This window comes from Nannospalax galili, unplaced genomic scaffold, assembly GCF_000622305.1.
Source record: "Nannospalax galili isolate Female #2095 unplaced genomic scaffold, S.galili_v1.0 scaffold278, whole genome shotgun sequence".
In the NCBI taxonomy this organism is placed as follows: Eukaryota; Metazoa; Chordata; class Mammalia; order Rodentia; family Spalacidae; genus Nannospalax; species Nannospalax galili.
Window position 1 is genome coordinate 6,527,213 of NW_008347536.1, and position 27,015 is coordinate 6,554,227.

The 27,015-nt window shown below is 41.6% G+C and overlaps 2 protein-coding genes across 5 annotated transcripts in view; one reads left to right on the top strand and one right to left on the bottom strand.

The window, feature by feature from the left end:
• The window catches only part of Ddias (DNA damage induced apoptosis suppressor), a 27,777-nt gene extending 18,908 nt beyond the window's left edge, over window positions 1-8,869 (bottom strand). Inside the window, exon 1 of the mRNA XM_008844193.3 lies at window positions 8,761-8,869. The gene's annotated coding sequence lies outside the window, so the exon portion shown is untranslated. The remainder of the gene's footprint in view (window positions 1-8,760) is intronic.
• Window positions 8,870-8,949: 80 nt separating this feature from the next.
• Window positions 8,950-27,015, top strand: part of LOC103742987 (lysosomal Pro-X carboxypeptidase) — a 76,664-nt gene continuing 58,598 nt past the window's right edge. For 2 of the 4 annotated variants that reach the window (XM_008844194.3, XM_029568817.1), the window contains exon 1: window positions 9,742-10,009. In XM_008844194.3, the coding sequence (XP_008842416.1) occupies window positions 9,842-10,009 (168 nt within the window). In that variant the 5' untranslated portion in view covers window positions 9,742-9,841. Of the gene's footprint in view, window positions 9,211-9,252; window positions 9,469-9,741; window positions 10,010-27,015 lie in introns of those variants that run through there. The other 2 variants (XM_017800907.2, XM_029568818.1) reach the window with 2 other exon arrangements.

Consider the following 27,015-nt stretch of genomic DNA (forward strand, 5'->3'; position numbering starts at 1 on the left):
CAACTTCATAAAAACAGTACTACAGGACTTTAAGACCCAGATTAGTCCCAACTCATTAATATTAGGGGGACTTCAATACCCTACTGTCTCCATGAGGCAGATCAACAAGACAGAGAGTTAACAGAGAGACATCTGAATTAAAGAATACCATATATCAAATGGACCTAACAGACATCTACCGAGCATTCAACCCAACCACCAAAGGATATACTTTCTATTCAGCACCCCATGGAATATTCTCCAAAATCGACCATATATTGGGGCACAAAACAAATCTCAACAAATACAAAAAGATTGAAATAATTACATGCATTCTATCAGACCACCATGCAACAAAGCTTAAAATCAACACTGGAAAAAGCCCTAGCAATCACATGAACACATGGTGATTAAATAACACACTCCTGAATGATGAATGGATCAAAAGAGAAATTAAGAAAGAAATAAAAGTATTCCTGGAACTAAATGAAAAGGACAATACAACACAACAAAACCTCTGGGACATGCTGAAAGCTGTCCTTAGAGGGAAGTTTATAGCTCTAAGTGCCTACATCAAAAAATCGGAAAGAACACAAATAACACAAATAAATGACTTAACACTGCAACTCAACACACTTGAAAAGCAACAGCAAACAAAACCCAAACCCTGTAGACAAGAAGAAATAACAAAAATCAGGGCAGAAATCAATGAAATTGAATCAAAGAAAACAATACAAAGAATCAACAATTCCAAGAGCTGGTTCTTTGAAAAGATAAACAAGATTGACAGACCTCTAGCCCAATTAACAAAAAGAAAGAAAGAGCATCTCCAAATCAACAAAATCAGAGACACAAGGGGAAACATCACAACAGACACCAGAAAAATACAGAACATTATAAGGGAATACTTTAAAAACCTATATGCTACTGAATTTGAAAATCTAAAAGAAATGCACGGGTATCTAAAGGCATGGGAACCACCAACACTAAACCAAGAAGAGATTAACAGCTTAAACACACCCATAACACAAAAAGAAACTGAAACAGTAATACAAAACCTCCTGATGAAAAAAAGCCCAGGACCACATGGATTTACAGCAGAATTCTACCAGACATTTAAAGAACAATTACATCCAATACTACTTGATTTATTCAAAAAGATAGAAATGGAGGGAGAACTTCCAAATTCCTTCTATGAAGCCAGCATCACTCTAATACCAAAGCCAGGTAAAGATAAAGATAAAATCAAAGAAGAAAACTATAGACTCATATTCTTAATGAACATAGATGCAAAAATTCTCAACAAGACACTTGCAAACCACATACAGACATACATCAAAAAGATCATCTACCATGATGAAGTCTGCTTTATTCCAGGGATGCAGGGATGGTTCAATATACGTTAAGTCAATAAATGTCATAAATCATATAAATGGACTTGAAGACAAGAACCACATGGTCATCTCAATAGATGCAGAGAAGGCCTTTGAGAAAATTCAACATGTATTTATGTTCAAAGTCCGAGAGGGAATTGGACTGGAGGGAACAGACCTCAACATAATTAAAGCCATATATAACAAACCCACAGCCAACGTGGAGAAAAACTGGAAGCATTCACATTGACATCAGGAACCACACAAGGCTGGTCCACTATCCCTACTTCTCTTTAACATAGTGCTTGAAACTCTTGAAAGAGCAATAGGACAAGAGCAGAAAATTAAAGGAGTAATAACTGGAAAAGAAGAGATCAAATTATCCCTTTTCACAGATGATATGATATTATATCTAAGAGATGCCAAAAATTCCACCAGAAAACTCCTAGAAATTATTAACATGTTCAGTAAAATGGCAGGTTACAAAATTAATGTACAAAAGTCTGTAGCCATTCTATATACCAATAACAAGCAATCAGAGAAAGAGCTCATGGAATCACTCCCCTTCATAATAGCTGCAAAAAAATAAATAAAATATCTCGGAATAAACCTGACCAAAGACATTAAAGACCTCTACAATGAAAATTTTAAATCTTTAAAGAGACTGAGGAAGACATCAGAAGATGAAAGGACCTTCCATGCTTATGGATTGGAAGAATTAATATTGTGAAAATGACCATCTTACCAAAGGCCATTTACAAATTCAATGCAATGCCAATCAAAATCCCCATGACAATTTTCACAGAATTAGAAAAAAGCATCCTAAGATTCATATGGAAGCACCAAAGACCTCGGATAGCCAAAGCACTAAGAGCAATGCCGGGAAGATTACTATACCAGATTTTAAACTGTATTACAGAGCTATAGTTATAAAAACAACATGGTACTGGCACAAAAATAGACCCATAGATCAATGAAACAAAATTGAAGACCCAAATATGAGTACATGCAATTTCAGTCACCTGATATTTGACAAAGGGGCCAAGAACATTCACTGGAGGGAAAACAGCGTGTTCAGCAAAACGTGCTGGCAAAACTGGATCTCCACTTGCAGAAGAATGAAACTAAACCCCTATCTTTCACCCTGCACAAAAGTTAATTTCAAATGGATCAAAAACCTCAATGTAAAGCCTGAAACTCTGAAACTGTTAGAAGAAAAACTTAGCAAAAATCTACAAGATATAGGTGTAGGAAAGGATTTTCTAAACCAGACATCAATTGCCCAAGAAACAACAAAAGGGAACTCATTAAACTAAAAAACTTCTGTACCCTCAAAGGATGCAACCAGGGAAGTGATGAGAAAACCCACAGAATGGGAGAAAATCTTCACCAGCGATGCATCTGACAGAGGTGTAATATCCAGAATATATAACAAACTCAAAGAACAAAAAATCAAGAAAGGAATTAAGCCAATTAAAAGATGGGCTAAGGAGCTGAACAGAGTTTTCAGAAGAAGAAATAAAGACAGCTAAAAAGCATCTTAAAAGATTTTCAACATCACTAGTAATTAGGGAAATGCAAATTAAAACCATTTTAAGATTTCATCTTACCCCAGTCAGACTGGCTAAGATCAAGAGACCAAATGGTACCAAATGTTGGAGAGGATGTGGGGAAAGAGGAATGCTATCCACTGCTTGTGGGGTGCAAACTTGTTCAACCCCTATGGAAAGTCGTGTGGAGAACTCTTAAAAAACTACAAATGAACCTACCCATTTGACCCAGTTATACCAGTTATACCTTGGCATATACCAAAAGAACTCATCCTATTGCAGAGGACACTTCTACATCCATGTTTGTTGCTGCTCTTTTCACAATAGTAAGAGATGGAAGCAACCTAAGTGTCCCTCAACTGACAAGTGAATAATGAAAATGTGGTTCATTTATATGATGGAGTTTTACTCAGCAGTAAAGAATGATGAAATCATGAAATCTGCAGGTAAATGGATGGAACTAGAAACTGTTATACTAAGTGAAGTAACACAGACTCAGAAAAAAAAAAAGGACGTATGTTCTCCCTCGGATGTGGATCCTAGCACCAAATCCTGATAAGTGATTATGTATCCAGACATAACTACAGGAACCAGGATAATGGAAAGGAAACAGGGAGGTAAAGGAAAAGAAAGAACCTGAAAGAGAAGAACAGTAGGAAACAGGCCTTAATAAGGGAGATATGGATAAAAATTGGGTTAGTTTAAGGAGGGGGGAGGGAAGGGTACACAAAGAACCTAGGGGATAAAGGGAAAGAAGGAGCTCAAGAGAGGGAGGACCATAGGAGAAGGGTATTATTAAGGGAGAAATGGGAAAAATGAGGGCACCTTAATCGTGGAAACTATGATGAAAGGGTTAGACAATGCGAGAGATAAATAATGCCTAGCTAGTTTTCAAAACCAGAGGGAACCATATTACTCCAACAGCCTACTGACAAATTATACATACCAGATCAAGAAATATATGTCAGTTAAGGTTTATCTGAGAACAATTGGTCTTTGCCCAAGCTTTATCTACATGGCACATGGTAATTCAAAGAACCAGACTGGTGCAACTAACCTTCTTGGATGTTTAACAGACATACTTTGAAGCCTATACTAATTTGGTCAGAAGGACATAAAGGACAGTTTTTGCTCCTTGCTCCTAGATTTAGTTCCAGGGGACTATGAGCATCTCTCAAAATGTCCTGTAACTGTCGTGAGTCACCTGTTCTTTTGATCAAGGACACTATGGAGACCCCACAGGATGGACTTGAACCAGTATCCAGCCTAGGAAGAGGAGGGTCAACACAGAGGAAACATTTCCTCCATGTTTCCAAGAGAAGCTAGCCATGGTCAAGCAGGACTTTTGACCTATCTTCACATAGACAAAACTGGTAAAATAAAGGAGCCAGAGGCTCCTCCCAAGCCCATGTGATCCCTCAGGAACAGATCCTCAGACGGCCTTAATAATAAAAATAAATTGGTTTATCTGGGTCAACTGTATGGCCTTACACACCCAAAGAGTAAAGTATAACCAAAGATTAAAGGGGCCAATATAATTTTTTTAGAGTCTATATGTTTAGCTAACGGGTACATAACAAGCAACAATGCCAGACAGGAGAGATACCTTGTTTTGAGTTGTTGGCCAGGGTGGTCCAAGAGACTCCCAGAGAGTAACCCTGAATAAAACTGAGAAAACGAACAGCAGACCCTAATCTTATCTAAAGGAATAGTGAGAACTGATTGCTGCTAGATGAGGAACAGCTGACTTTCCTAAAAAAAAAAAAAAGACCTCTAGATAGGCTGACTAGATTCACCAAATGGACAAGTACTGGGGAAGAGCTAGGGGTGCCAACAGCACAGCAGACAGTAGCAGGGAAGATAGAGTAAAAGGGGGAGGGAGGCTATGGGAGGGTGCCATCTGGGAAGTGGGTGTATAGTTGAATAAGATGGTTTGGAATGTTCTGTGTGATACACACACACACACAAAAATCAACAAATCAAAAAAATTAGTTATAATTGAGGAGGAAGCATAAAAATGTACGTCATGTGAAGTAGTAGAGGTGATAAACATTACCACTGAAATCTACCCGACGACTTTATATCCATACACAGGTGCCAAGGACCAACTGCTACCGACCATGATTAGTAATAATCAGATACATACAGATTAGAGACGCATGTGCCAACATTTAAGTGTTATTAGCAAGAACAATATTCCTGTAAGAAACAGTATATTTTAAAATGAAATGGAGATTTTTTTTAAAGGTCAAAAATTCAATTTTATGTCTTAACAGGGTTTATACTGAGTTCAATATTGTATAACTTTTAATTCAACTGTGAACTTAAAAATTTTATAGCCACTTTTGAAAGAGATATATCTTTGCTCTGGAAATTGTTATTGAGTATGTTAAAGCTGTAATGAAATTCTTCTTCTAAAAAAATAAAAATAAAAAAAATAAAATAAAAATAACAAAAAACCCCACAATAAAACAAAGTAAAAAATCCCTCTAAAACCACCACAAACCCTGAAAAAACAAAATATTTCCTGCACAAAAATGTTTGCTGAGTGAGTGGGCAGACAACTCACCAACAGACAAAAAATACAAGAATTAAATTTTGGGATTAATTTTTAAATTAGGCAAGAATGAATTGTTATATTCAGACAGGAAGATAGGTTAAACTGCCTTTATTTAATGGTTTATTGCCCTCTAGGGGATCAAATATGTATGCGACAAAAGCCTGTAATTTAACTGGCAAATTTAAGAACTGAAATGAAAAATGTCAGCTCATCATTTTAAATATTTTAGTGCTTTACCTGGCAAGCCCAGAAAACTGGCAAAAAGATGGTTTTGTCAATGATAATGAGGCAAGATAGGGAGGGAAAAGCACGGGGACTTAATGAAGGGAAAGAAGTCCTTTGCCCTGGGATTTAGGTTGCCTTTCTTACCAACTGAGAGTCAAGAAACATCAACCAAAACATAATCCAAAACTGCCTACATAGATAATGTGTCTGTTTTCCTAAAGACTTTTTAAACACAAATGTTAAAAATAGCAAATAAACTTACTTATGGCTATCATGTTTATAACTGAGTTTTAATATAAGAGCACTCATCTCTGATTCCTAAATCTAAACAGTGTACCTCATAAATCCACCTTGCGATTGCAATTACAAAAGTAAATTCTTCAAGAGTTCATAAATTTTATTAACTTTATTCTTTAAAGTTACTTAATCTTTAAACTTTGTAAATAACATCCTTGGAGGAATAAAACTTAGAAAACCACAGTCCCTGTCTCTCACATTCCCACGCACACTCTATCATTTGCAGGGCACTGAAATCAAGGTTGGAGTAGGGTAGAGATTTAGAGAAAAAAATCCAGGATCTTGTGTTCAGGATGTTATTTGTTGGCCTAGGAAGACAGTGTGTAACTGTCAATGAAGTGATACAAAGGTAAAATAAATTCAAGCTCCTGACTTCCATAACGCAACTTCCTACCTGAGAACCGATTATACTTGGAAGTCTCAGAGACACTTCAAGGTTTAATAATAAAATATGAATCCTTTCAAACCTTAGCACGAAATTTCCTCCATTTCAATAAATAGTAATACTTCTAGCCAGTCATTATGGCCAGATACCAAGGACTCCTCCCTGCCTCATCCCTTTCTTTCACAAACCATATCACATTCATCAGGAAGGGCCTGATTCTGCTGCCATTACAGAAACCATCATTCATCCTCCACCCCGGTATCTGCCACTGTAATACAAACTACCAACACCTCTTGCTTTTGTTGCTGCATTAGCCTCCTAACTTGCATGATCTGGTCCCTGCCCACCGTCTATATTCATTTCATACAATTGGACTTTTTGAACATGTTCTGGCCACACTGGTCTTTTCTCATGTTCTTGAACACTAAGCTCTTTCCTACCGTAGAACCTGTCCTCTCTTCATTCTGCTTGGAATATTCTTCCTGTCCGTTTTTGCATAGCCAGATAATTTGCCTTTTAGACCTCAATTTAAATATCAACTCCTTAGAGAGGACTTTCTAAACCTAGTTTTTCCCATTTTTAAATCTAAAATTTTTTTCTTTTGAGACAAGGTCTCCCTGTAGGCCCAGCTGGCCTGAACTTCCTTGTTTGTACACCAGGCTGGCCTTCATCTCAGAGATCCCTGTGTGTGTGTCTCTCTCTCTCCCAAGCATTGGAATTAAAGGTGAGTGCCACAACCCTCAGTTAAAATTTTTTTAAAAATTTTATTATTTTTATTTTATGTGTATTGCCTGCATGTGTGTAAGTGCACCAGTGTCGTGAAATGTTAGAAGAGGACATCAGATTCCCCTGGAACTGGAGTTAGCTGGCATGTGCTGGGAATCGAACCTCGGACCTCTGCAAGAGCATCCAGTCCTCTTAACCACTGAGCCATTTCTCCAGCCCCAACTGTTTTTTTAAATAGGATTTTTTTTCCCCCTTTTTGAGACAGGGTCTCCCTGTAGCCCAAGCTGGTCTGGAACTCATTATGTAGACCAGGTTGGCCTTGAACTCAAAGAGATCGGCCTGCCTCTGCCTCCCAAGTGCTAGGATTAAAGAAGTGCACCACCATACCTGTTTTAAAAAGGATTTTTGTATGTAGCCCAGGCCAACTTCAAACTGGTATTCTCAACTGGAGATTCTCCTGACTCAGTCTCTGGAGTGCTGGAATTTTAAGTGTTGGTCACCGTACTCAACTTTGCTACACTGTCAACCAAAGAAGGTACCTATCCCTGTAACAGAAATCTATCTTGCTCACTGTGGTTATCCAATACCTTGCAGTTCTTGGCTTAAAGGGAAGTCCTTAAAAGGTTATCCACAGAAGGAATTTAAAAAAAAAAAAAAATCCTAGAGTGCTCTGTGAACCAGTGTTGCAGGGTCAGGGAACCTCCACAAGCTCAGGAAGCAGTTAAAAAGGCTTTTCAAGCCAGCCTTAATAGGACATGCCTATAATTTCAGTATTTGGTTGGCAGAGGCAGGATATCAAGAGTTCAAGGCCAGCCTTGGCTATGAGACCTTGGGAGGGGGGAATCTATGCCCAGTCTTCCAAAATCTTTGCACACGAATGCATCACAAACAGCATGTCTGAGTTGGGGACTGGGTTGAAGAGTTCTGGAAGCTGAGAGGATAGTGCTTTTGAGGAGCTGGGGACTCAGTGGTATACGGATCCCCCACGGCGAGGGGTGTGTGCGTGTGTGTGAACAGGAACATCTATAAGATTTTTAAATGGGGAGCACCTTAATCAAACTTTACACTCTTATCAGCCTAGGCGATGTGGAGAACGGATAAGCAAGAGAAACAGACAGCCGCATGTGCACTAGTCACAGGGCTGAACTCTACCAGTGGCAACGTAGAATGGAGAGGGCAGGAATTTGAGATATGGCTGTGAGGGATGAAAACTGCTAGAAAAAGTCTCTGCACTGAACATATTGCTAAGTTAAATATCCCCCCATCCCCCGCCTCGGGTTACCAAAGCAAACTGCAAAAAAAATTTTCCTAGCACGTACTATGATAACTGACTTTTAAGCACATCTCTGAAGCAGAAGTCCAATCGTTTCCTCTTCCTCTCTTGATTTCTGGTTCTAGACGCTTAACCCGTGCCTACTTTCACAGCACAGTTAAGTGTTCAATAAACATTGGCCGAAGAGAATAAGGAGCTGGACCCCGTCTTCTAACCTCAAAACCACCCTTTAAGGAGCTGGGACCCGAAATAAACCAACGCGCAGCGCCTCGTTACGACTCTTCCGACCTGGCGCCCCCAAGACCCTCCTTCCCCGCTTCTCCCCCGAGGACTGGGACCACCCGGGTGATGATCAAGGGACGCAGACCGCTCGGACGCCGCAATTCGCTCACCTCCGGCACTCGAATCTCCCGCGTCCCCTTCCGCCGGAAGTACCGTTTGGACGGGGCTTCCAGAGAGCCAATGAGAACAGGCTGCGCAGGGCGTGGGGCTTCTCCACGGGCCGGGAACCTTTCTCCGGGTAGAGGTCGGCGTACGAACGCCGCGGCTCGGGAAAACGTAGTTCCCTCAGTGAAGCGCCTTTCCGGTCTGCGCCGAGGCGGCCGTGGGGGATGCCGGGAAGGCAAGGGGCGAGGGGAAGGCTGGGAGCGCGTGGGCGGGACGAGTTGGGGTGGGGCGTGGAAGCGGTGCAGGTCCGCGCGCGGGCAGGAGGGGGCGCTGCAGGGCTTCGCCGAGTCCGCGGAGGAGGAAGGAAAGAAGGGGTGCGAGGAAGGCCCAGCAGCCTGGGAAGGGCGGGGCCGTCCGGGCTGTCCCGAGGGTGGCCTGACCCCGAGCACTGCACGGTGGGTACTCAGGCTGCGTAGTGGAGGTGCGGAGCCGGGACGAAGCCTGGACACCGACCGAGCGCCCTCCGAAGGCGGGCTCCACGTGCTGCGACCCGAGGGTCCAGTGCCGAGTCCCTTGCTTCATCTCGGGTTAGACATGACCGCGGTCCACACCGCACAGGGTTGGCAGTGTGGCGGAGATGAGATCGGTGTGTGCCATCGTGTCTCGTAGTGATCGCTCATACACTGCAGCGGACTCTTTATAAGTGCCGCTAGGTAGGATTTGCAGAGAGCAGGACGCTGAAGTGTGGGTGACAGTTCGGTGGTGCAGGAAAGGCAGGGCTATGGCGTGACCTGCGGGTGTCCGGGAGCCATGCAGCTGGATGGGAGACCCGGGCGGGAAAAGGGCGGACTCGGAGAGTGGCGTCGTGGTAGGTGGGCCGGAAGGAGGGGATGGCTGGGGTTGGACGTGGAGTGGGGGCGGTGCCCTCGGGGACCGTAGCTGCCTGACTTTGGGCGTCCCGGGGGAGGAGCCACTCTGCAGCGGGCGGAGTACCAGGCTGGGCTGGGCTGAGCTTGGGCTGCGGCGCTGCGGCGGGCGGACCTCTGGGTCTGGCCACCCTCATTGTGGCCGCCGGCCCGCGGAGCCATGGGCTGCCTGTCTCTCCTGCTCTTGCCCCTGTCTTTCCTGGCATTCGCGACCGCCAGATTCATCCGGCCCAGGCTAAGGACCCTCGACAGCCTACACTTGTTAGCCAGCCCCACATCCCGCCCTGTTGTAGACAATAACTACTCCGTTCTTTACTTCCCACAGAAGGTAAGCGGAGGCTGGGGAGTAGGGTTTGAAATCCCAGGTCCCAACCGCCCGCGGGTACTTGGGCTAGGGCTGGGGGCGCCGACGCCCACTTCAAAATTTATAGTCTCTTAATGCCCAGGACTTACCATAGTTTGGATTCACATTTTCTACAGGGTGCCCCTAAGTCTGTTTTACAATTTCATTATCAATACCTTATACTTTCCTGACCCCCATCAAGGACCAAGGGAAATTCTCTCATTTTGGAGACCCGGGACCCATACTTTTGACACTTTACCTCCTCTTCCCAGAGGATGCTTCAAGCTAAACTCTTTTAACCTTAGCAAAATTAAAATGATTGAAACTAACCCTGTCCCCAAGTCGACCTGACGGCTAGTCTCCCTGTTCCCTAGTCTGCCTGGCCCCAAACACGAATTCTAATGTCTTTACCCATTACATAATATAAACTATTAATGCAGTGTAAAGTCCCAACTTAAAACAAGGAACTGAGAAATTCTTTGTGAATATTATCCCTCTTTGCTAAACTCATGTTTCTGCCAGCTGAAATGTTACCTGTGAGTTTTTGATGTAATCTCTGCTCATAAAAGAGGTGTATGATCTTAAGATCTGAGGTGGGTGTAGGGATCAGATCTCTGTTCTCTGTAACTTGAACTCAGATCTTTTAAGACAAGCTTCCCTGATGCATTTGTGCTTGGTGGCAGCATGGGGCATTACCCTGTAAGTCCAAATGGAAAAGTACCTTCTGTCTCGCATGAAATGATAAGGGACACTTAAAATTCTGCATTTCCAGGAGTGCATGTATGGATAGGCATGAATGTGGAAGTCACTGGGACTGGGAAGTGTAGGATTCCACCCTGCTAGCTCTGTAATCTTGGACAGGTTACAATTAGTTTCTGAGCTTAGTTTCTTGACTTACTGGAGGGTCTAGTGATGATTAACTGAGAACAAGTAACTTATCCTCAGGGAGTAACTGTCCGAAGTCAGCGATTGTCAATGCGGGGTTACTGATCTCTGTGAAGTTTGAAGAGGAATTTGGGATAGAGGGATGACAGGAGTTTGTAGAATACTTTTGAAAGAAAAAAAAATTTAACCTAGAAATTTGAATTTGGGTTTATGAAAAGAGAAAGTATTCTAATTTTAGCAGAGGTAGCAGAAAACAGAAGGCTTTCTGCAGCAACTCCTCTAACCCTCTGCTGTAGTTTCCTTATTTGTAAATTGAGCTGTTGGGATCAGGAGCATTGTATTTTATACTTTACTGAGGAAAGGCTTTTTGGGGAGCCAGCTCTGAGCAAAGCTAGCTGGGTGAAGCTGAAGTGAAGGGTGTGTTAGGAGCGCTAGGGCCTGTTTTTGGCTTCTCACCTGAGACTTTTTGCTTCTGTCTTACATACTGGGATTTTAAAGAGATTCCTTTTTTGCTTGCTTGTTTGCTTTGTTTTTTGCAGGCCTGGGAATTGAACTTGTACCACTGAACTATACCTGTATCCGAGCCCCACACTCGCTGTTTTTTTGTTTTGTTTTGTTTTGTTTTTTAAAATATAACCCTTCACAGGATCCTGTTAAAAAAAAAAAAAAGTCAAGTTGGAGGAGAAAAGTTAGAATAGATGATCTCCAAGATCCTTTTGGGAATGATCCATCAGAAAAACTGGCATGAATGAATAGAAGGCATAGAGTCATCCATTCCTAATTTATATTGCTTTTTTTCCCCATGTGAGGGTGTGCTGTGATGTATGGATGTGTGTGTGTGTGTGTGTGTGTGTGTGTGTGTGTGTGTGTGTTTGGTGGTGGTGGTGGTACACTCCCCAGTACATATGTGGATACCAGAGGACATTCAGTGTCCTGTGCTATTTCTCTCTGCCTGATGTCCTTAAGATAGGATCTCTCATCGAACCTGAAGGCTAGTGGCCAGCTAGTCCCGGCGGTTGTGTTCACGCATACAGTGCTGGCGTTACAGGCATGCATGTGACTGTGCCTGGCTTTTTATGTGGGTGCTGGGATCTGAACTCAGGTCTTCATGCTTGCATAGCAAGTGCTCTTATCCCCAGTCTGTCCTTTGTCCTTAGAAATGTAGTTTAAGACTGTTTTTATTTTTCTACAGTTTTGGCAGCCTGTAAGTATGTTTGGTTTCACTTAGCCAAACTTTATATACTAGGTTTGTATTGAGTTTATAGTTTGAAGACGTAGATTCCATGTATATTACCAGGCCTGGTGTATGTGGCTCTGAGGTTAAACCCAGGACTTTGTGCAATGCTAGGCAACCAACTGAGCTAAATCCTGATTTATCCTTTCTGCATATGTGTGTGTGTGTGTGCGTGTGTGTGTGTGTGTGTGTATACATGAGTGGTGTACATATGTGTTTGTGTGTGAATGTGTATGTGGGTGTGTGTATATTGCATGTATGTAGAGACCAGAGAACATTGACATTGGGTATCTTCATTAATTGCTCGCTGTCTTACTTTTTGAGACAGGTTTTCTCACTGAATTCATCAATTTAGTTAGAGTAGTTGGCCAAGGAGCTGTAGGGATCCTCTTCTCTTTGCCTTCTAGCACTGTGGTTATAGGCACGGGCCACACCTGGCTTTTATAGAGTCCTGGGGCTCAGAGCTCAGGTCCTCATCCTTGCAGTCACTTTACTGACTGAGCCATCTTCCAGGCCCACTTAGACTTTTTAACAACAAAAGTCTATTCTTAAATATACAACAAAGGTTTAAGACAACATGTCATTCTAGTAGTAGGTGCTGAAAGATGTCTTGTTAAGAGTGGAATCAAGGGTTACCATGCTCTCAAGCACAAGGATCAGCCTACTTTTTTCCAGATTTTTAAATTCTACCTGTGTCCTTCCCCAACCTTTGCTTTTATCTTCCTGGTTTCTTCATCTCTTGTTTCAGCCTGAAAGCTTTATTGCATCCACCTCCTTGGCCTCTCTGTTTGGGCCGGTTATGCATTTCATACTGACCCAGTGTAGGATTGCAGTGACTATACCTCTTCTGAAAACCAGGGTCATCCCTCTGTTCCTGGCTGGTCAGTGCTTCTGTAGAAGTCTGTGACTTGGCCCAGCTTGGAACTCAGGGCCACGGGTTCTTGCAGGCCTTCCCACAGCTCCTTCCATAGTTATAAGATGAGCACATCAGTGGGCTGAGTTGTATTGGTTTATCTCCACCTTTTACAGTTCTGCTTTCTGTTCCTGTTTGGGGTTCCCCTTTCCTACTTTTACCACAGTGTCCTAATGTCTAGTAAAATGCAGCTGTTATGGACTACTTGAAAGATAATATTGATTGATAATGATCTTTTCCTCTGGCTTAGAACTTGCTCTATAGACCAGGGCCTGCTCACCATGCCTGACTTTGCAATCTTTTTTTCTTTTTGTTTCTCATTATTGGTTTTTATTGAGGCTTTTCCCTCAGGCTTGTAGTATAACAAACATTGTGTGAATTCTTAACTGATTTCTGTGTTTAATGATAGAATCATTTCTGGATGGCATCTTGGAGATTATGTAGCTCACCTCTTGGATGTGATGGATTGACTTTCATCTACATTTTGGAGGCTGGGGGATTTGATAGAACTTAAATAAGGTAGTAATTAAGAGCACAGTCTCTAGAGACTAACAGCTTTGAGAATGAATTGTCTTTACCATTATCTGAGTAACTTGTTGAAGTACTTGGAGGCAGCCCCTGTTACATAACCACTAAAATGTTAATAATTATGCTACAGATCTCACAGGTTTGTTCTGAAATGTGATGATGTGTGCATAGTGCTTTTCTAGTATGGTGAATATCACTGAGCAGTCAATAAATGCTAAGTATTTTTACCTTTCAGTTGCTTAATGCTTTAATTGACTTCTCTTACTCAGAATAAAATATTTGGTAATTTCTTACAGCTAAAATTGTTATTGTGGAAAGCAAGAAAATCTCTTCAAATTCTTTTCTGTTACATAAATATGTGATTTAAAATCATTGTTCTATAAGTTTATAGGCTTGTAACATAAGAATTAGTATTTTCCTTTCTTAAAATGATCTCTCATATAGCAATGTAAAAAGAAGCATATTAAACTTTTTCTGTTTTTTCCCCAATGCTATTTTGAGTTTTGGCAAAATGTGGAGGGAAAATTTGGTAATGGATATATTGTATTAGGTTGTTGGGATGACCTTTTATTCTTAATAAGAATACTAAAAACAGGGCTTGGTGTGATGGTACACACCTTTAACTCCAGCAGAAGCAGGTGGATCTCTCTGAGATTGAGGCCAGCCTGGTCTACATAGCAAGTTCCAGGCCATCCAGGGCTACAGGAAGACCCAGTGTCAAACAAACCAAAACCAAAAAAATACTAAAACTAGTAATTCTCACTGATAGCTGAGGGTTTTTTTGTTTTGTTTTGTTTTTTTAACCAGCAAATGTTAAAATGTAATTAAATACAAATAAACTTTAGGGTTTTCCCTCTCAGCCTAGTGCAGGGATTCTGTGCTTTCCAGAATTTAGACACACAGAACATTTCAATGTGTTTTCTGGAATCAGCTCTACCACTAACTTGTGACATGATCTTTACCAATTACTTAACTTTGTCCATTTTATTGTACCACTTTTTAGGAAAAGTGATTGGATCTGCTGATCTCTGATGCACCTGTTATTCTGTTCACTGAATGCCTCATCTGTAGCACTCAGTATTAGAAATGGGGATGTGACACAGATTCTAGTTTTTGTAATAACATTAATTGCCCTGGTGAATTGGACCTAGGCAATATTTCCATCTTGATTTTAAATAAGATAGATATACATGTATGTATACTATAAAGTGCATTTAAATTAAAAGTCATCTCTACTCCTGGCATAATATTTAGAGAATGGTATTTGTGACTTTACAATTTGATTATTGTATTTGTGACTTTACAGTTTGATTATTTCATTATGTGAGGCATTAGCATGGTAGATTTTTGGACTCCCCCCCCCCTTTTTTTAGAGTCTTGCTGTGTATCACATACTGGCTTAGAATTTGAGCTCTTCCTGCTCAGACTCCCTCCTGAGATTAAAGGCATAGACTTCTACACTTCTTACATGGTACATCTTTTTTTTTTTTTTTAAAACTATTTTTTATTTGTCTTTTTTGAGACAAGGTCTCCCAGTAGCCCCAGCTGACCTGGAACTCACTATGTAGACCAGGCTGGCCTTGAACTCACAGAGATCCACCTGCCTCTGCCTCCCCAGTGCTGGGATTAAAGGCGTGTCCCACTATGTGTATGAGTGCTTTGCTAGTATGTATATAAGTGCACCTATTGTTGTACAAGGCCCAAAGAGGCCAGAAGAAAGCAGTGGATCCCCAGGAACTGAAGTTATGGACAGTTGTTAACTGCCATGGGGATGCTGGGAACCAAGCCTGGGTCCTCTGCAAGAGTATCCCATGCTCTTAATTGCTGAGCAAACTCTCCAGTCCCTTACACAGTACATTTTAATAAAAAATTTTGGAATTGAAAAATTAACTGTAATTTCAAGTGAAGAAATAGATGCGTAAAATGAAATGTACAGTCCAGATGTTTCATATATTAGTGATAAAGATCTGATATTTATTTTTTTAATTTTTAATTTTTTAATTTTTTATGCTTTGGTCTTTGGGAGACCCTGGAACTCACTATGTAGATCAGGCTGGCCTGAACTCACAGAGATCTGCCTGCTTCTGCCTCCCAAGTGCTAGGACTACAGGCGTGCGCCATCATGCCCGGCAAGGTCTTCTATTTTTTATTGAAAGCCTTATGTGCCCTAGGTAATAGGCTGAATACTTAGTAAATATTCACTTATTTAATCCTGATAATCATCCTATGTGGTAGATGCTATTATCCTACTTTATAGGAAAGTGTACACTTTCATAAGAAAGTTTGGTCACCTGTCAGTTGTACCACTAATTTGTAACATTTTGTTTTTCTGAAAAAACTTCAGTGAGTTTCTAGTTCTAATATAAGTATGATTGTTTTATTTATTAAACCAGTCAGGACAGGGCAGGTTATGCTGGTACAATAAAACTTCAAAATTTCAGTTACTTTGCCTAAAAAAAAATATGTGTAATGAGCAAGGGGGGCCCTACTCATTCACTCAGAGATGAGAGGCTGATAGAGCCTTCCTTTCAAAGAATGTTTTCATGATGACTGGAGCAGCAGAAAGAGAACCGTGGAAGGTGTAACAAATGCTCCAACCCAGAAATGACACAGATCATTGTCGTTCAGTTCTTTAGCTGGAGCTAGTTTATTGACTGCACTGAACCACAGAATGAATAGACAAAAAGTTTTGGAGTATTTTGAAAGAGAGACAGCTCATGACTACCTTTCTCAGTCAGTTAACCATCAATGTAGTGAGCACTTACCAATACCTTTCATATGCCCAGTACTGGGGGAGGTAGAGATGATTATAGTCTAAAGGTCCTCAAATTGTACTTGTTGACCATTCCAACTGTACATACTCAAACTTGTATCTGAAACAAGTAGAAAAGCATTGAAAATCTGTAATCTTGTAGAAATTTTGTGTCCATAGTCAGCTTCAAAAGAGATTCCTGAAGTGAGGTGAGCCTGCTTATTAGTGTTTTCTTGTTCATCTTATCATCAAACCCCTCAGCAATCTGATATGTATATGTAGTAAGCCTGTGACAAAGAGGGAACTTCTTAGTTCATTTGGGAATTAAAATTTTCCTTGCCTAATTTTTTCAGTTAATAAAAATATAGAGATTTATATAAAATCTTATTGTTTGGTAATTGTTCATCAAAAAGGAAAGTTCTGAGGGCTAAACAGTAGTTAAGAGTGCATACTGCTCTTGCAGAAATCCAGAAGCTGGTTCCCAGAACCCATGTTGGATGGCTCACAACTGCCTGTATCTCCAGTTCCAGAGGGATTTGATGATTTTGGCCTCCATGGGCACCTGCAGTCACACGTATATGCATACACATAATTAAAAGTAAAAAATAAGGGCTGGGAGATGGCTGTTCTTGCAGAAGACCCTGGTTTGAATCCCAGCACCCACATAGCAGCTAACAACTGTCTATAACTCCAGTTCCAGGGGATTGGACAGCTGCTTCTGTCCTCTGTGGGCATTGCATGACACAGGTGCGCTTAGCCTACATGCAGGCAATATATGCTACACATAAAAATAAGAAATAAAATTTTTAAGAAGTAAAAAATACAAAAGGAAAGTTCTGCCTTGATAATTGTTATTACATATTTTGATAATATATGGTTCACAATATTTAAAAATCCTAGTTATTGTTTGCTAGTTATGAATGAATTTACATTTATTGAGTATACACTCTGGACAAAATACTGTTATGCTAAACTCTTTACAGTGGTATATACATGCTGGGCATGTGCTCTTACTGAGTGGCACTCCCAGCCCTATATATCTATTTGAAATTATTACAGCTCTTTCTTGAAATAAATGATTTAATTAAAGTTCTAGAAGTTGTCTTGATCAAACTATTAAGGGGCAATATTGTGTCATTTAATCTTTTGCTTTCAAGATATATGGTTTTTCCTTTTGGAAACACGTACTACGACACCCATGTGTTCTAAGCAGTAGTAACAAAACTGATTAATCTCTCTGTTTATTTTCCACATTATAATTTAGCCATTATAACACATTTCCAAGGTATATGCCATTTTTAGAAGTGAACCTCCTGGAACTGAGAAAAATCAAAAGAAGACATATCCAGTTTATTGGGTTTGTAAGCCACCTAGTGTTTCAAGTCCAAATTGTAACTCACTGTACATCTGCAAAATGGGGTCTTCCTGGTTCTTAAAAATTATGGTCTTGCTGGGCATGGTGGCACATGCCTTAAGCCTCAGCACTCAGGAGGCAGAGGCAGGTGAATCTCTGTGAATTCAATGCCAGCCTGGTCTTCATAGTCAGTTCCAGGCCAGCTAGGGCTACAGGAAGGCCCTGTTTCAAAAAGACCAAAAGAAAAAGAGGGGGGGGGGAGTCTTGAAGCACATTTAGCAATGTAGGAAAGTGTTGATGCATTAATGCCACGTGAAAACAGAAAAGTGGATGTACAACATGGTATTAATCTTTCTCACGGCTATAACAAAATAACTAAGGGTGAGTACTCTAAGTAATAGAGCACTGTTGAAATGTGGAAGTATAAGTATCATGGCACCAGCTCTGGCAGAGGCTCCTCTGGCAGTATCACATCACTGCAGGGGCTTATGTCAGGAGATACTCTGTGGCGAGATGGGCGGCCAAAGACCAGGGAAGCGGCCAAAGATCAGGGAAGCGGTAGTCTGCTCTTGTATAGCAACTCTGAGGAGCACTCATTTCATGAGTTAATCCCTTAGAGGGCAATGACCCCAAATGACCTAATTACCTCCAGGCTCCACCTCTTACACATTCCACCCCTCCCAGCGGCTCTGCCCGTGGCCCAGCTTCCAGCACCTCAGTCTTTGAGGGAACAAGCCACATCCAAACCATAGCAAATGTGGCTTCAAATTCACTTACTTATTGAGTGCCTATTGTGTCCTAGGCACTGAGGGAAGAACTTTATACATGAGAAAACATTCTAGGCACAGGGAAGATAAAGCACACAAACCCAGAGCTGAGTGTGTGTCTGGTGAGAGTGACTGTAAGGCAAGTGTGGCTGGGGAACACGTCCCAGGGAGGGAGAAGTAGGGTATAGGCAGGAAGGTAGAAAAGGAGGCCAGACCGTATAGAGAAGCCTTTTGAGTGTTAACATCCGAAGAGTGCCAGACTCTGGCGTATTTTAACAGCAGTACTGTGGTTATGGTATTGAGAATGGACTATGGAGGCGGGTGTGGAGCAGGAACACTGCTGCTACAGAAAATTCAGATCACAGAAAATGTTGGCCTGAATTCATGGAGTAGCAGTAGAAGTGTAAGAAATGCTCAAATTCTGGACATATTTTGAAGCTAGCTGAGTGGTATAGTGGATGAATTGGGTGTGGGGTGAGCCAGAGGCTCAGAGGAAAGGGGGAGTTGGAAGCAGACCCTTGAAGCTGTTAGTGTGCAGATAAGATATGAAGGAGGAGATGGAAAAGAATGGCAAAGGAGTTAGTGAACAGACATGTAAACAGACAGGAAGATGTTCTCCTCAGCAGGATGTGCTATTTGTGCTTGTATTTCCTGTTACTCGGGAGGCAGAGGCAGGAAGATTGCTTGAACCAGAGTTTGAGGCCAGCCTAGACCACAAGGTGAGGTATTGCCATAGAACATCTTAAGGGAATGATTACACTCATTGGCCAACAGATTTAAGCCATGTAAGCAGGGGAGTGAGGGGGTGGGGTGGAAAGACAGTGGTGAGGCTGGAGGATTTAGGAAATGAGAGAAGTAGTGAGCTAGAATGAGAGAAGAAAGTGCAATGCTACTTGAGTGACCAAGGTAGGTAGAAGGTGGATCATTGGAGGACAGGAGAGAAAGCAACAGGATAAATCACCCAACATTTTTGAAAGGCATGGTGTTGGAATGGTAGTGAACAAGGGGCTAACGTCATGGAATGAGGAGCATGAGCAGGGTCACCAGTGCTTGCATTGGGGGTGGGGGGTGGTCTAGCTTGATGATGGTATTTTAAGACAGGAGTTGGGGAGGAAGGAGGGAGACTTAGAAGCAAAGAGAATACCCAATCCCGACTCGGGGACCAGTGTTGGGAGGCTATTGAGAAAGACCACCGCTTGTGAGGGTCCAATCTATTTGCAAGTATGCTTTTAACTACCCAGAGAAATTAGCAATAGGTAAAATTCATTTTGTACTTTTTCCTTTTCTATATTATAATGAACTTGGATCATTTTATTATCTGTTTTTAAAAAAATGTAATTTAAAAAATCAGTTTATTTGTCCTGGCTCCCATAGGCAGTATGTGACAGCACTAGAGCCTGGGCCTGGGGCCTACCACCAACACCATATCTCTGGTAGACTTGGCTACTCTTGTTTCTCCTTTTCCACTTTGCTGTGCATCCAGAGTTGCTTTGTATCCTCTCTTTAGTTTTTTACATCCTGGTTTTTTGTGTGTTGCTAGGACAAGGAGCAAGAAAAGGGGGGGAAGGGGGGAAAGCCAGATTTAGTGGCACATGACTTTAATCTCAGCACTAGAGAGACAGAGTCAGGTGGATCTCTGAGTTCCAGGCCAGCCTGGGCTATATAGGACCCTGTCTCAAATAAAAACAATAACAAAAAAAGAGCAAAAAAAAAAAAAAAAGTGTCCTTTACTACATCATTTCTGCCTAAGATTTTACTGATTATAAGAGGAGAAAGGAATGGAAAGAAAGGTTTCTAAGCGGAATTTCTGTCAGAGAGAGAGAGACAGAGACTGAAATAAGACTAGAGCATGTATTTGCCCTACAGCTTTGACCTCTCCCCTCTGTCTGCTTTTAGCCCCCTCTGCCTGCAGCAGAAAGAAGCTCACACACTTACTCCATGGTTTCCCCAGGACTGCTTTGTAGGCCATTCTCAGATCCTTACTTGTTGGTCTCTCTGCTCTACCCCGTCCCTGACCTTCCTTCTCCACCTTCCCTTCTACATTCCCCCCTTCCTCCTCTTTCTCTATGAACAATCATAATAGTAACAGTAGATAACATTTGAGATCTTACTATGTCCCAGGCAGCATTCTAAGCACTTTATACATATTAGCCTATTAATTCTCAGTGACCCTATCTTTGAGGTTGTGGTATTAAGATTTCCAACATATACATGAGGGGATTGAGGCACACAATATTAGCTTTTTAAATCACTATTTCAGTCTACCTCCTGATATTTCTGTGGAGGTTCTTATAGATCTGCTCAAAACCAACCTCATCTGGTTCTGGCTTTCTCTTAGCTGGCCAGTTAATAATTAAGAACTGTTTATTAAGGGTCTATATATACACCAGGCATGATTTTGGAGACAATTGCTCCCTTAAAGAAGATGACAACTTGTAGTCATTGTCCTGAAAGAAACAAGCAGGGTGATATGTGTGTAGACACAGAGTTCAGCAGATGGAAAAGCCTGCATGCAAGGAAGATTTCTCTGAGGAAAAGACATCGAACCTGAGCAGAATGAAGTCCTTAAAGCTTGAAATGTCAAGTCATTTTTGGCTTTCTCTTGTTTTCAGTTATCAAGTTGAACGAGTCCACCCTTGGTCTATTATTTCCACTTGTGTGCCCCCCACTGTTGTTGCAGGCCCAGTGCTGCACCACCCCAACTCTGGAGGAGTAGCCCCATTGGTAGTCCTTCCCTTGGAGCCTTTCCACTGTGGTTCCTGGGGGTCACATCACTCCCCTATCTGACATTGGACTCTTCTGCTCAGAACCTGCCATGATTCCTTAGTGTTTGCTTTATTGCTTTGAGCCTAAGCTTTCAGGCACAAGGCAAGAACAGAATCCTGAGTCTGGGTGCCACCCATGCCTGTAACCCTAGCATTTGGAAGGCTGTGACAGGAGGTTGCCATGCATTCAAGTCACCTGGATTACAGAGTGACATTCTATCTCAGACCAGGGTGGGGTGGGGGACAAAATCCTGTAGCATTGAAAGCTTCACACTCTGGCCTCAACCTTTTAGATAGTTCTCCACATGTTCATCCCATTCCCGTCTTTAGTCCTCAGCCCACATTGTTTTTTTAGGCTGGATTTCTCTGTTAACAGTCTTTCCTGCCTTTTTCAGTCTCATCCATGTCTTAAGCTCTAGTGCAGATACTGTTGCCTCCAGGAGCCATTTCTTAATCTCCTAGAGGCTGCCTGGCCAGATCTTTCTTTGTACTTTTGTTATGGCTGGTGTCTTATTCTTACCTTGTGTTATTGTGTGTGTGTGTGTGTCCTTCTGTTAATCTCCCCTCCCTTCTATTTTGAATCAGTCTCACTGCAAGTGTCAGCTAGCTTCAAACTTGTGATACCTCTGCCTCTGCCCTTGCCTTGGAATACTGGGATTACGCATGCCACCACAGCTGACTTACTATTTTTAAAAATTGGAACATTGTCTTTTGAACATGAGGTTCTTCTACGGCATGGTGAACATTGTTCTACTTAGAATATTGTCTTCACGAATCTGATTAAGGGGTTGGAGAGATGGGAGTTCAACAGAAGCATTGGTTGCTCTTGCAGAGGCCTGGGTTCAGTTCCTAGCACCCACATGGTGGTTTATAACTGCCTATAACTCCAGTTGCCGGGGATCCAAAGCCCTCTTTTGGCCTCTGCAGGCATTGAATTCATATGGCACACTTACATACATTCAGGGAAAACGCTCATAAAATAAAAATAAATAAAAGGGAATCTGATTAATCTGTATCTTTCCTCTTGCCTACTTCAATGTACATTGAAGTAAGGAAAATCTGTGTATATGGGAGATGGTGATAGTTACGGAACTTTATGTTCCAAGTGTCTGTTTCCTTTTGGTGAGCAGAGTAGAATATCAGATAAAAAAGGACCTATTTGTTTTCGTTGTGTTCATTTTGTTAGCATGGAAGGGTGGCTAGAAATTTGTTGAGCCTTCTCCCAGTTTATTTAGAGAAGGAGTTCTAGAAGGTAATGAATGAATTCCCTGCTTTTCATTGTTGGTGTATAGATGCTGGCTAGGGAAAGGGTAGAAAATGAAAACATTACAAAAAATGTGAAAAAAAAAAAAAAGAAAAATGTGGACTGCGGAGATAGCTAAATCAGTAAAATGCTTGCCTTGTAAGCAGTGAGGGCCTGAATTTGATCCTCAGAAAAATGGTGGGTAGTGTGTACTTTAATCCCAGCACTGAGGAGGTGGAGACAGGCAGATTCCTGGAGTTTGCTCTCTAGGCCAGTCCAGTGAAAAACTATGTCTCAAAACAAAATCAAAACCAGCAGCAGCAGAAAAAAAACAACAAAAAAAACCAAAGGTGGGTGGCTCTTGAGTAATGGCATCTGAAGTTGTTCGCTGACTTCCGCATGCATGTGTGTGCACGTGTATACACATATAGATACCTATGTTTACACACAAAACTGTCTCCTTAAAGGTTACTTCTGGCAGGGGGTGTAGCTCAATGGGCACTTAGCATGCTAAAACCAAAATAATTTTTTCTGTGTTAGAAAACTACTTCTATGGTAATTGTCTCCTGCCCATATTTGTTAGAGGGCTAAAGAAAACATCTTAGGATTCTGTCTTTTCATTTGTAAACCAAAGCCAATTAGCTATGTATCTTAAACCTTTATTTGCCTTTGCATATATGTCAGTTAGTTGGAGCTGCTCTGCAGTGCTACTGGAGAGAAGCAGTCTCCAGTTGTATACATCTCTGTCAAGCCCATGATGTTTGTTATGTGTCTTCCTGATCATATTCTATGGGCCTCAACACCAGTTAGGAAAAAAAAATAGGTTGTTACTCTCAGATTTCCTTAGGAGATTTCTCTGAGCAGTGCTGCATTTATGAGCTACAATCTGGAGACCCAAAAGGAAATCTTTCCCAGGAAATTTGGCCAACTACACTGTGATTTAATAACCTCATTTAAACAAGAAACTGCAAACCAAACAATGGCTCTGACTCATCAGATAGGAAAGTGAGGAAGTACTTGTTATCCTTGGTCAGTCAGTTTTTATTTTTATGCAGTTTGAACCACAGGTCATGTTGCAGATACTGTCCTTTAAAACTGTCGGAAACCTCTGCCACTTCCTGACACTGATGGCCTCTTCCTTTGAGGGAGCAGCTCCTATGACACAGTGTGGAAAAGCAGGGCTGACAGCTTTCTTGTCCTTTGGGCTGATGGGCTTCCTTTCCCTTAAGCAATTGTCTTTCAGTGACAATGAGAAGTGCACGCTAAAAGATGGTTTTTATTTGCTTGTTTACTACTTGCTTGTTTACATGCTCTCATTTCTAAAACATGGCCACTTGTTTACAAGGCAAGACCCCTCTCTGATCTTGAGTGTGGTCAGCTTGGGTCTTGCTTGTCTGTGGCCCTAGAAGGTCTGCTGCAGCACTGAGATTCATCTTTGCTAGCACACATCTCACAAGTGTGGGTAACTCTAGGTGATGATATGGATCCCATGGTTTGTTTGTTTGTTGAGACAGTGTGTCATCCCTCTGTTCCCCCAACCCCAAAGCACTGGGCTTTGTCATGTGCTGCCTAGTACTAGCAGCATGGTGTCGACACTGCCCAGTCAGCAGCTGTTCATACAACAGAAGCCTTTGCAGTGCTAAAACCGCTTCAGTGTTACTCTTAGTCTAGTCTCTCAGGCTAGAAAACATTGGAACTGGTGATTCCTTCATCTTCACATGTATCTCCAAATCCTATCACCAAAACCTCTTCTTGATTCTGTCCTAGTTTAGGCCCCACCTCCTCACCCCCAAGCCTTTCTTTGTTTTGGTAGCTCACAAAATAGAGTACATTTAAAGCCATTGTCATCAATGAGCCTAGGACTTCCTGCATACTAGACAAGTGCTCTGTGACTAAGCCACATCCTCAGCCCTGGTTTATGCCACTTTACAAATCCCCGGGGTTACCACCTATACCATTTAATTTCAGGCTAATTTATAATAGCCTTTTTCCATTTCTTTGTTCTTTTATCTTCAGACCCAGCTAGCTGACAACATGGATTTTTCTCCTTTCTTCTAGTTCAGTGTTACCGAGCCCTGCTTGAATCCTACTTCTGCCACGAGACTTTCTCTAATTGAACCAGCTTGGTCAGGAGCTATCTTCCATATTCCCCTAGTTTTTTCTGTCTGTGGTGTTCATTTGGCTTTAAATGTACTCTGTTTTGTGAGACTACCTGAATTGTAATAATACCTTGGAATGTGATTTAACAGGTAGTTGTTTTTCAATACAGTTATTATACTTACAGGAGGATTACTTACAGGAGGATAATTGCTCAGATGACTTAGATTTTCTATGAGATAGAAATAATTTCAAAATCTGTAGGTAGATTGCTCAGTAGTATGCAGTTTTGTTTTAAAAGATGCTATGACTCACTAGATGAATTTAAATGCCTCTAATGGATCATAGCCTCCATTTTAATAAAATACTGATCTAGATCATACAGAGATAAATGCTTCACTTATGCCAGAAAGGTTAAGCCTGGAAGGAAGTCTACAGGATGAGTGTAAAGTTTTGAGGGAGGTGTATTAGCATGGAAACTCAGAGGAAGCAAAATTCTATGGTGAAAACAACTTATTTTGTAGGAAGATAGTTTTGTTTGAAGAACAGAGACTTGGGTATCTCTTAGATAAGGGGACATCAGAAGTGTAAGGAGCACCTTACTCCAGAGTCTGAGTGAGTTCTCTTACCAGCTAAGAGTCAAGAATGCTCTCACACTGGGCCTCGTGGTGCATGTCTTTAATCCCAGCACTCAAAGGTAGGTGGATCTCTGTGAGAACGAGGCCAACCTTGTCTACATAGTGAGTTCTAGGCCAATTGGGGCTACAGGGAGACCTTGTCCCAAAACAGTAAAAAATTGCTAAGGTTTAAATGGGGAGGGGAAGCAGCAGAAAGAGTGAAGGAAATAAAAAAGAGAAGGCTGGGAGAGAATGAGCCAAAGTTAAGATGCATGATAAAGCCACAAAGAATCCTGATGCTTACTAAGTTAATTTAAAAATTAAAAAATAGGCTGGGCTTGGTGACATATGCCTTTCAGAGGCAGGCGGATCCCTGTGAGATCAAGCCTGGTCTACATAGGGAATTCCAGGCCAGCTGGGGCTGTAGGGAGACCCTGTCTCAAAAAAGACCCCCCCCATTTTTCTTTTAAATAAGGGAAAGGTTTGAATGGAAATACACTGGTGGATAAAGCTGCTTTTAGAAGCCATTTTCTTCTACTAAGTGAAAATCCCAGAGCTAGGAGTGGGGCTACCACCTTATGACTGGGTCAGGGAAGACCTTGAGGCCCTTAAAACATCATATGCAGTTACCACTGCTGTTAGTTGCCCACTCAAACTAGATTATAAATCCTATTGCTGAAGACACCACATGCTCTGCTCATAGGACATAGAGAAATCATGCTGAAACCAGGTGGAAGAAGCCTTCTCCCTGCTAGTTTGCCTAGCCCTTAGAGTACCAGAAGGTGCTATATACACTGCTGGGGAGAATTGTCATCAACACTCTGACTTAGCTGTGGACCCAGTGTGTAGCAATACCAACTGGCTAGGCCCATTGGTACAGTAGTGGTAAGTCTGTTATTGGAGAAATCAACCACTTCCTGACTAGATTTGATGCCCACTCCAAAGGAGAACATTCACATCTGGTGCTATAAACTGAGTCATAAGCCCTTGGAAGCTACTGACACTGTTTTGCTAAATGGACATGATATGCCTGTCAAACTGCCTTCTAAATAATTATGTTTATGCTCCTAGAATTGTGCTGCTGTCAGCTTTGGTCAGAGAAGCTTCTTTTTGCAACAGACAGCAGAACTAGAGACTCATAACTTGTCAAAGTGCTATGAAGAAGTGACTGTTGAATACTCAGAGGGTAATGGAGATGAATATGATGATGCAATATAAACATGTATGAAAATGTCAGTGAACTCCATTATTATATATAAGGAGTATATGCTGTTCAAAAACATAAAGAATGTTGAAACAGTGAACCATGTTTGAGGCCTAAGCATATTACAGCCTTTGATTGTAACCTAACTCATTTCTCGGCTATAAAAATGTAACTTTCAGAGAATCTCACAAACAAGATTATGAACTTTTTTTTACAAGTTACTTTGTTAACTCCTTAGATTCCTGTGGCTATGATTTTATCTTATCAGCCTCTAGTCCTGTCAAATGTACCTCTGGAACTACCTTATGATCTCATGTACTAAAAGAAAAGAATAACAAAGTTTATTAGAAAAACCTTTAAACAGCAAAACTTCAGAAGCCATCAAAATAATATATATGGCTATTGTTAAGACACTTAAGGGTGGGGCTGGAGAGATGGCTCAGCAGTTAAGAACACTGGTTGTTCTTGCAGAAGACCCGGGTTTGAATCCCAGCACCCACATGGCAGCTAACAACTATACATACTCCAGTTCCGGGAATCCGACAGCCTCTTCTGACCTCTGCAGGCATTGCACAACACGGGTGCACTTACCTACATGCAGGCAATACACGCATACACATAAAAATAATAAA